Source organism: Pagrus major, chromosome 5, assembly GCF_040436345.1.
Source record: "Pagrus major chromosome 5, Pma_NU_1.0".
NCBI lineage: Eukaryota > Metazoa > Chordata > Actinopteri > Spariformes > Sparidae > Pagrus > Pagrus major.
In genome coordinates this window covers 12,316,770-12,327,909 of record NC_133219.1, presented here as the reverse complement: position 1 = coordinate 12,327,909, position 11,140 = coordinate 12,316,770, and the positions used below count along the sequence as shown (strand labels likewise).

Genomic DNA, 11,140 nt, shown 5'->3' with positions numbered 1-11,140 from the left:
AAGAACTGGATTAATAAAATGTGATGCACATGCTGAAAATCTTTTAGTCAATAGCATGGCTGTAGGAGGCTCCTCTTGAATGTCAAACACTTCTTCTGCCTACATGTCAGTGCATACAGGCAGCAGATTAATTCCATTGTGTGTAAAAACTGAAGCTGTTTTAGTACATTACAATTCACCACTATTCCCAGAGCACCTCCTTAAAAACCAGTTCACATTGGCAACTGCCTTACAGCACAAAGCCCTATTATCAGGGTAACAACATTGCTCGATGTAATCTATGTGTAAGTTGGGGTTGCTGTGGTTTTCACTGTGAGTGCCCACTCTGTCATTAGAGAAGACGTGGCTTGTGATTAAAGGCTGCTCCTGGATGCCCCAGCAAGAGTAAAAGACCTGCATGCTTGCCTCATGAAATGCAGATGGCTCACGGGTGATCAGTGGAAAAACCGAGACCTCTCAGCTCAGGTCTCTGGGATTTAACAAGCTTTCTAGGTTTGTTTTGGAAAGGAAATGCAGCCCAGCTCTTCCTAAAAGCTCCTTGGGCTTGACAGGCGCCTCAGATTTTGTCTAGTCTGATACAGAGTGCCTATACCCACATTTACCCTGCTATTTTCCTGTCATGTTAACTTAATATGGGAGCCTTTGAGTGACAAGCATTTGGGATGCTAGCATGATCAGACTTCCTGAAATTCAGCACAACATTTGATTAGTTGAAACCACAGAGGCAATCCAAATTAGATATTCAGCATTTAATCAGTTCACAGTGAGGCAATGGCTTTCCCACAATTTCTCCTTAATTTCACTGCGTGCTTCCAGCATAAACAAACAAACACAGAGACAAAGAAAAGCTTTCTTTATGCCACTAGTGTGCAAAAACAATAAGTGTTTCAGGCACTTTAAGCGTTTAATAGTATTGTTATTCTTCGACTTTTATTTGAGAATTCAACATCAGTATTCAAATGTTCTATGTTGATAAAAGTTGAAAACTTTCTGCATAATATCTCTTTTTCTTCCATTGCTATCTGCCCCAGTTTTCATAGAACAAAAAAGGTTACACTAATGGACTTTTCACCATTACACACATTTAACATTTGTCTGCCATTTCACTGCTGTATCAACCTAAATCTGACCCCATTCCCATGCATTCCCACAAGCACTCTTTAAGACTGTGATACTGTTCCCTTTGTCTAACATAGTGGTGGGCTGGCAGCCTGGCACTGAATTTAAAAAATGCCAAAGAATAAATAAATGTAAGGAGGGTCTAATCTTAAGTCTTTTCAGCGACATGGGCTCATGCCAGATACATGGCCCCTGGCCATGGCAGCTCAAACAATACTGTCTAAATCTCTGCTTAAACCTCTGTATCACCACATAATACATGTTGATTTAGTTCCAGTAGAGATAAAAAAAAAAGGGTTCATTGTTAAAACAGGGACAGAGCTGATTTAAAGGTTGTATTCTTTATTTCAATCTGCTTTGTTGAAAAAGTTACATGGCGATAAGATACAAAAATACCTTCACCTTTTTTCATGCACAAGTGTTTACTCGTGTAACAGACATTTTTAAGTTTTGCTTTAACAGACAATGCATCACCAAACATACCACATGTAACCTGCAGTAAGTACCATATGTCAGTGCCAAGGGTTAAGAAAAAGTATAAAGGGATAACTCAACAAAAAGCGAAACACAAAATATCAAAGTATTTGTTTTATCTGATGTCTATAAAGGATTCTGTCTTCTGGCTCTGAATGTAAAACACATGCTCACTGTGGTCCATGGGAAACTTTTTGTTGGTTTTGATGGTATTCATAAACACATTTTCAGACCAAGTCCCTGCAGTATGACTATCACTGAATCCTTATTTAGGAGTGTAAGTGAGCATCAATAGAAATGTCAGTGGAAATGTACCATTTACAACACATAACCTCGGTAAAAATTTGTGAAACTGAACTCTGAGTGGATTTCAGCCCATACATTTTTAGATGTACTTGTAACTACTGTAATATTAGATGTCTAAGCTAAGGAATTGCTATAACTGTTAGACAATCAGGGTTATGTTCTGATAAAAGGTTGTTGTCAGGGCAAAAGGGGAAATCTGTATTTATTCTGCATTCACTGTCTTGCTGAAATCTTTTAATGTGCCAGATGTCTAAATCTAGAATCTGTATTCTTTTTCTTTTCTCTAGAACACTATCAACATGTAAACTATAGTGACAAACATCATTAAAAAAGTAAAAAAAAAATTAAAAAAAGGAACAACATAAAAACATTTTGTTAAAATAAACAGACAAAAGTTTACAATAGTAAAAATGTCTTTCAAATTGTGTTTTAGAGGTGATCTAGTGGGAGATATCAATGCAGAATAGGTCACAGTACATCAAAATAATTACATTCATTTTCTTGTTAAACAGTAAATTTGATCTCAACCTCTCAACCAAACCTTTCTGGAATTTACGAGGTGAAAAGGAGCTTCAGCTCTGATTGGAGAGGGAACCAGTTGAATACTTACTGCAATATGACATGCATATATCTATAGCTCAACAGTGGTAGCCAAGTTATGTTCATGACACTTTAATCAATCAAAGTTCTTCCATTGATGTGATACTTGATGAATGCATACATGATCATTCTGTTCTTAAGATACATTTTAAAGCAGCAAATATCATCTGCACATGAGCATAAATGCTTTAAATCCTGAACGTCACACATCTAATCATTCTGTGGAGGACAAACCAAACTTAGATGGTGTCTCACAACCATCAAGTTCTTGTCTCTGTCACATCACTCATACATTAACTCTGTTGCCTTTTCCCAACAGTATATGTAAAATTAATGAATGCACAATTAAAGAAAACAAAACTCAATGGCTACAAAATATTTTTGTCATTCATCGCATATGGATGTAAGATGTACAGTATTTGATTTTTTAGGCGTTAAAAAGGGTTATCACAGTTTCAGAAAGGTATTGAGTTCATGCTAGTTAAGATCCAAAGCTTTATGATTTATTATTGATTTATTGTTAATTTTTATTGGTTGTGGTTGTTTGCTGCTCTTTGGTAGTTATGGCTTCCCTACTCTTATCTACCGCCTCACTGCTCAGCCCTGAAGCAGTAGACGCCGTAAGACTTTTGCATTTTGTCTGGGAATCCAACAAAGCGCACCGCAGCTTCGTCTGGGCTGCAGTTCTTGCGGGGCCTGGAGATGGGGTAGCGGACACTTCCATCAGCCAACCAGCCGGCATCACACCGATCGTAGCCCTCAAGCTTCCAGGCGGAGTAGACTTGGCCCACCTTGGCGATCTCTGCACCGTCGTCTAAGCATGCCTGCACAGCCTCATCAAAGGTCAGCCTGTCGGGTTGGACCAGCCAATAGAAATGTCCTGACAGCAGAGAAAGCAAAACAGGCGGTCAGAAGAAGATATATCTTGACAGAAGCACTCAACCAGATGCCAGTATTTCCTTTTTTAAAAAAAACTTTGGTCTACCAAGCTAGGCCATACATGCCAATTTTTTTACAAAACCATTGTGTTTCCTGGTGCAAGCCCAACACAAGAACTCTGAGTGACAAAAAGTAATGAATCAAGAAAATTGATAAACTCACCCTTGTGTGCAGAAGCAAAGCAGAACACGTCAAAGAGGCTCTGTTTGTCACGACGGCCATAGTTCCTGACGCCAGGACCACTGTTGGTGCCACCGCAAGGCTCTCTGGGTTTGTTGATGGGATACTGCACCGTGCTATCATTCAGCCAGCCAGCATTGCACCAATCAAGGCCGTCCTTATAGGCCAAATACAGCTGATCATAGGTGGCGACCGTGGCATTCTGGTCCAAACAGGCTTGCACTGCCTCTTGGAAGTTCATGCTGTAGCGGCCTCTACTTGTGAAGTACGGGAACACAACACCTGAGAGGGGAAGAAGAGATTAAGTGAATGTGATAGCATGTCAACCCTTCAATCTATGTTTAGTTTTACCAAAAATGTTTGCAAATTTTAGCAGCGCAAGGTTAATGTTACTGTGTTCACTCTACTTTTGCCAAAAACTACATGTGCGTGGTCAGCCTCCACCCAGATTGATCCTTCACACATTTAAAAAACCATCAACAAAAGGTGGGTGGGAGCTGCACTTTGATACAGAAGAGCTCTAACATTCTGCTGTGATTTAGTGTATCACCAGGCGAGCTTTCAGAAATCACGTCTAAATATGTAAATTACCCTAACTTGCATGAACAGCAGTTTCTCTTCGAGTTGTGCATTTTAAAAGGAAGACAATTTAGTCATTATAAAATCTGATGAGTAAGTCAGATGTATGAGTATATGGACCGAAAAAAAGATGGAAAATGTGTTTCTGTTTACTCGTGTTGAACAGTATTCAAATGCCATCATGGCTGAATCATTACAGCAGTTTGAATAAATCAGCACAAGCTGTCTTTTCTTTTGTTTTCCTTTTCCCACAAGAAGAGAAAATGTGGATGTTTTCAATGATTGGAAACAAAAATGTTGCTGAGGGAGATGATAAATGCTGACCTATGCATTTTAACAGGGAAAGGACATAAAATAACTGGTGACGTGCATCTAATGACGTTATATCTGTTAGATTAACTTACACTTAAAGGCTTGTTCCTATAAGCTAAGTTTCTAAATATAAAAAATGGCATTTACCATCAGTGAGACCACTTTCCACTTCCAAGATAATATCATGGACGATGTCTTCCACCCCGTTGATGATCTCACAGCGGTATTTTCCCATGTCATCCATGGAAACTTCAGTTATCACCAGGGAGGCATCTTCATTGTCTTGTTCCTGCAGAAAGACGCGGTCCTCGAAGCTTCCGTAGGTCTTCTTGTGGAATCCCATTGAAAGCAGCACATCCTCGTTCAGTGCTTCATCATCTGCCACCTTGGTCCATTTGACTCGCATACCACCAAAGGACATGGTGTCCTTGGACAGGAACCAGCAGGGAAGGGTGACATTGCCACCAAGTTCAGCTTGAACCTTAACTGGAAAAGAGAAAAAACATGATGTGACCTTATTGTGGTTTGGTGGTTTGGTCATTGGGCTTATGATACTTGGACTTAAACAGGAAAATATTACGTAATGTTTGCATAATTTAGAACTATATTCTACGCATGGATTCCAAAGTTGTGCTTGGCATGAAACTGATGCAGCAAAAGACTTTGAGAAAACACCAAATAAGGAAAAGTGCCCGCTTTTCCAAATTCTTCCTTTATTGGTCTTTCTTTTTTTTTGTACATAATTGTTCAACTGCATGTTTTGGCATGTGTGGAACTATATGTTATATTTTGCTACACATGCACACACTGACTCAGTCAAGAGCATTCTCACATATACAACTATCAAAGAGTCTGGGTTTATCCTGTTTGGTTTATTAGATACAGTATTGGAGACCAGCCAGCCCTCAGCCCCTCGAGCTAATCGGCCTCTTCAGTCTCTCCTTCCTGCTCTTGTCAGTCTTGGCACTTAAAAAACCTTTGATTCGCAGCATTGACCCTCAAAATGAAGGGTGTATCTTTCATCTGCTCCATCTGATTTGTTTTAAGCATGTCAGGCAAGTGAATAACAGAAACTGTAAAAACGACAATAGAGTTAATGAATTACAGAATCTAGCTCTCATCCTTACTTTTTCTCTCATGTAGTCTGTGCACCTTCTTGCTATACTCCCTGTCCAAACTAGGCCACCATTAAACTCAAAACGGCAGGTCATTTATGCCTCACCGTGGGTTCCCACAATCTCCTTGACCCCCATGTTAAGACCTCACAGGGCTTGCTTAGTTAAGAAGACCCCAGCCAGCAAGGGGTGGCCTGTGCCAGGCAATAATAATAAGCACCAGATGGATGGATGTACACGGCCCCTGACCCCCACCACCACAGGTATAGCCTTGGAAAACCAACCTTGCAAGTGGAGTCAAACTCTGCAGAGCTGAGCTGGTAAGATAATATGGTAATTACATTAATGAGGAAATCAACTGGCTTTTTAGCTGTAGGTGGTCTATGGACATGGCTATTAATCTTGTGCAACCAAGAAGTTTGTGGCGGAATTCAGGTTTAAAGACCGTCCCTTGAGTATAGTCTTGTCTTGTATTCAGTGAAAAAAAAAACCCTGAGTTGCTCTGTTTCTGATTTATTTTCTTCCTACTTACTCACCATGGATGATTTGAGTCTAAACCAGTATGCTTCTCCTTCCTGACTGAGGATGCCAACACTGTGTTGAGGCGCCTCACTTTGTGCAGGATTACCAGAGCCATGACTAGAATGCTGCCACTGGCTCTTCAACAGGGAGAACGTTTCTCACATGGGCAATTCAGGAAATAAGCAGAGCCACTGGATTGCTGCCATCCACCCTGATCACCCCATAACCTGCCCCCCTACTCACACATGCACGTACAGAGGAGTGACACTGAAACGACTTCTAATCAACCCCATGCCTAAACGGCTCCAATCCTCAGTGCTAACCACACAGTAGACACGTGTCTGGACTCTGTTCAGTGGTTCTCAGATCATTAGTATTGAGCTCTCCCACAGAAGGATTTAATTAGCAGAAGCACTGCTGACAGACCTAATCTACCCTTCAGTCAAGCCGCGTGCAGAATTTTTCTTCCATTTTTTTGTAATTCTTTCATTAGACTGCAAACCGTCTCATATCCCAGAGGCTATTACCCAATCACCACCACACCCAGTAGCCTCACTCGCCTCTTGACTGGTCAACAGTATGCCAGGTATTTTACGAGCTCGGAAACACACTTTTTTCCACTTCTAATTACTAATGTCTTCGAAAGCAGCGGAGAGTTTAAAAGCAGTCTGGACGAGGTTCCTCTTTGCCCCTTCTGTGAGGAATGACTCACAGCTTCACCGTGCCTCGTAAATTCTCTGCATGGGCGGCAGTCGCATGAAGTGTGGTTGAAAACGGAGAAACCTAGGACGACCCAACTGTTCATCAAACGCCCTGGCAAAGGTGAAGGTGATGTTGACGTCAACACTAGCTCACCAGATGTGATGCAATGCGACGTTTCGCGAAATTTCCAAATTTCAGGACATTAGAGGAGACATAATGAAGGGGTTCATTGTACTTTTTTTAAAATGAAAACATTGTTCTGTCCAGAGAGGGAAACCAGCCGCTGGATGTGGTTTGTTATCCTGAAATGTAAGACGGAAGGAGGGGACTGCTTAAACATCACAATGCCAACATAATGCTGAGAATGGAGCTTGCAAATTACTGTATACATACTAACCTAATAACTTCTAGATGACTAAATGAGAGCAGAATAACGAAGTCTGTCTCTTGAACATATCATATATTCCAAAGTAGCCTTGAAGGTAATGATGCCTAAGAGACAGTAGTAGCGGACTGAGACGGGCATGTTGAAAGTAATTCCACACTCCTTCCTGCTTCTGCAGTTACCGGCAGACACATGTCCCACAGGAGAATGTGGCCCCGGCCATGTGGGGCACACTACACTCATAAAGCAACAGCCTGTTGTGTGTACTTAGCCTGTCAGGAAGAGAAGGGAGCTTTTCTTTCCTTTGTCACACCTCAACCCACATCCTATTTAGACAAGCTTCTCTGAGGTCAAAGGTGGCGCCATATTGTCACATTTAACATCAAAATGGGTCGTCAAATAATTCAGCGCGGATTCTATCTGAAATTTCTGTGGAGTGCAGCTGGGAATGAAAACATGGCAAAGAAGTAAATGAACACATGTGCATGACAATAAAAAAGGCTCCGCAGCTGCAGCCAAGACCTACTGCCATTTTATGACCGAGCACAATTCTCTCTCACTCTGTTAAAAGCTGTATCAGCGAGTGATTGGAACCATCTGCTCCATTGTAACACAGAACAGTAAATTTACAACAACATTACAGTGGTCCAAATCTGCTCAGTGACCTATATATTCTGAAACTACAAGAGTCTAATTATGCTGTTGAATCCCTGAGCGTAATTTGCACTTTTAAGGATGGGGAATCATCAGAGAGCGGTCATAGCATGTTTGTGCCACACCCTCTAATGGAGCAGCTAGACATGAGATGCTTTAAAACATCCCACAGCTTCACTCTCTTCTGCTGCTGGCCCATTTGTGTCAACAGTATGGTGAAAGAATTAACGAGCACAGCTGGGACAAACGCAAGCAGGCCAACTCCTACACACAACTCCAATAAACTCCTTCCTGCTTTCATGTCAAGCAGAACAGGCATAAACACAGAGTGTGGGTGTGTACAGCTCACATGGGGTACACATATATAATCCACAGCACACATATACAGTAGACTGTCATCAGGGTCGACTGTGAATTAATGCAAATGCAACAGCACCAAACATGGCTCCAGCAGCATCCCATCTCCTACTTAGCCCCCGGCCTCAGCCCATTTCCAGCCAAGCTCTTTTTCCCACCCAGCCCCAGCAACCAGGCCAAGCCTCAGTAACCAACAACTACAGTAAGCATTAGACTTAACAGACTATTACCTCACAGGGAAAAACAGAGTCATTTGGCTGCTGTTCAGCATGGGGCGCTATACGTTTTGGCTGCGGGTCGTTAATCTTAACTTCGCTCCTGTCAGGGTGCCTGTTACTGTGGCAGATTTCCAAAAGCTGCCAGTGCCAGAGTGAGTCAGTAGGTATAAGGACAGGCAACGCCCCGTGAACAGGCAGAGAATACACTGCTCACATGGATAATAAAAGCTATACGGTATGGAACAATGATTTAGCTGGCCTGAGCTGAGCCAATTACATAATGCAGACAGTGAGGCGATGTATAATCTTGCATGCACATATACATACAGACGCCATCACCGGCCAATGGGAGCAGTTTTAATGTTTGGATTAGAAAAAGCTCCTCCCACAGTGAAATGATTTTCCCCACAGACGAGCCATTTCCTCCTGTCTGGGAGGAGAGAGAGCTGAGAAACCCCTAATTTGACATCTACTGAGTCAGCTCGCAGGGCTGCTGAAAGTGCATTGAGTATCATTCATATAACATGAGAGCGCGAGCCAGCCAGACATTGTTTTTTTTCTTTCACCACAGCGGTAGATCTATTGTGGTATTTCGTAGCTCGCGGTTGCAGCAGCCATCTCAGTGTGTCATCCTGTTGGCAGGTGTGGATTTGAATTATAACAACCTCGTGATGGAGCGCAGGTGCTCTCTGATAACACGTCTTTCTAGGTTTTCATTCTCTGTCTGCCACAGGAAGAAGAAGACAACTGATAAAATAACAAAAGGTCAAACTTTACTGTGGGAAAGTCTTGACTATTTTTGCACTCTAGTAAGAATTTACATCCAAAAGAAAAAAAATCAAGCACTGCAGTTTTAGCCAATGAGCCATTTAAGGGCACAAACAGTAGTATTAATGGTGTGGTCCTCATTCATGAGTACAGGCAGTGAGCCACAGTGAATGACAGTTTTTCACTAGCCAGTCCATGCTGTGGCGGTCTGTATCCAGCAAGTAAATGAGTCAATGGTGAGTCACACTGTGCCTATGTGTTACCCCAGAGACCACTCTGTTACCTACTGCTACAATGACCCTGTTGTTAGACAAGCCTGAGCTGTGGTACCACTTTGCTCAGATTCCTTACACAGCTCATCCCCAGCTTCTTCTTTTTTTCTCCATGCACAGTAACACTTCTGCACATACACACACATGCATTCAAATAAAATTGGTGCACAATCACCCACGTACCTAAATATCAAACTTTTTGAACATAAATTCAACCTTACCTGTTGGCAGTGGGGGAGTGCTCGTGTCCTGACTGTTTGCACAGGCAGTCAGGGCCAGGGAGATTATTGTGATGCACAGCAGACTCGTCATTTTCTCTTCTTTTTGTTCTTCTTTTTTTTTACACAAAGGGCCCTTTTCAAATGAAAATATAAATATAAAACTTTAAAAGAAAAAAACTGCACTAAGTTTAAATATTTTAGGAGAGCCGAATGTTAGCTTGAAGAATTTTTCTTATCTTTTAATTTTTATTCATCTACTGTCCCTCTTTCCGTCTTCCTTTGTGCAGCAGCCGCCTGTGGTGCTACTGGAAAGTTTGGGCTCCTCAGAGGTCCAGACAAGTGCCTTTTATTGGTTGAAACCACTCCCCCCACCCCTCAGCCCATCACCATGCACAGCTCTATACTGGCTCCCCTCTGCCACATTATTTAAGAACAACTCCCTCCTCTCCCTTGGGAGAATCTAGCAGGATCTAGGAAAACCCCCGACAATTAACCTGCAGGTAATTATAAAGAGTAAAATAGATGGAAGTGAAACTACAATGAGAGATTACTGCAATACAGTGAAACTTACTGAGGTAATGTCACTGAAATCAGGTATATAAGATATACATTTATCCTCACCACAGTAAAACATAATGGTAAAATAGAAAAATTATTTTGCATCTCAGCCATTGTCCCATGACTTGCAGCTTTGGTATGTTTTCACTCTATTAACTGTGATTCATTCTGATTTCCCACCCAATTTAATTATTTCTTTATTTATAGTGTCTTTATTAGGCTTCAATTGCACAAATGAAATGAATGTTCATAAGTGAAATATTGTTCTCATGCAGGCCTGAACACTTTGCACACAGATGCACACTTGTGATAGAAATGATGTGTAGTCCCTTTGCAGCCTTGTTGGCTTGTAAGTATGCTTGATGCACAGCAGAGCAGAAACAGCCGAGCAGCTCTCCGGAGGCCACGACGACATGGATTTGCGACCAGCCATGAGCAGGGGGGTCCTGTGTGGTCTCTCCTAAACGTTTTCTCAGCCACCCAGATTGTGTTTGAAGGACAGTAAGGCTGGGAGTGGAGCAACACGCTGCAGATGCTGTTCTGGACCACTCCATCACTGCAGTTATTACAGCTGGGACAACCCAAACTGTTTTCTTTTTCTCTGTCTCTTTCTTTCTCTCCTCTACCATGTCTGCTAATCCTTCAAGACATTACATTTGAGTACATGGTGGGCCCCTGTTGTATATTCCATTGTATAAGTCCCAACTTGTGCTGGGCACATCCCCTCTGCTCCTGCCTTCGATCCCACAAACCTCTGGAAAACTGTTAACATAAGACGGCCATAGGCCCCGGGTAAATTATAAACATATACAGTATACGGTCTCAGTCTGAGGGCACAAAGACTGTGAGTTTAAACCAG

At 42.0% G+C, this 11,140-nt stretch overlaps 1 protein-coding gene across 1 annotated transcript; it reads right to left on the bottom strand.

Moving 5' to 3' along the window:
- Positions 1-3,089: 3,089 nt before the first annotated feature.
- On the bottom strand, positions 3,090-9,814 carry hapln1a (hyaluronan and proteoglycan link protein 1a). Its single transcript, XM_073466890.1, has 4 exons — positions 9,724-9,814; positions 4,657-4,995; positions 3,601-3,900; positions 3,090-3,379 (listed from the first exon to the last, which is right to left on the bottom strand). The coding sequence occupies exons 1-4, from the start codon at positions 9,812-9,814 to the stop codon at positions 3,090-3,092; spliced, it is 1,020 nt and encodes a 339-aa protein (XP_073322991.1).
- Between the last annotated feature and the right edge of the window lie 1,326 nt (positions 9,815-11,140).

Excerpts from the sequence above, each read along its gene's own strand:
- hapln1a (XM_073466890.1), bottom strand. The coding sequence starts at position 9,814 with ATGACGAGTCTGCTGTGCATCACAATAATCTCCCTGGCCCTGACTGCC. Across the intron at positions 4,996-9,723 it reads CACTCCCCCACTGCCAACAG|TTAAGGTTCAAGCTGAACTT; the intron begins GTAAGGTTGAAT and ends TCTCTTTTCCAG. Across the intron at positions 3,380-3,600 it reads CTTTGCTTCTGCACACAAGG|GACATTTCTATTGGCTGGTC; the intron begins GTGAGTTTATCA and ends CTCTGCTGTCAG.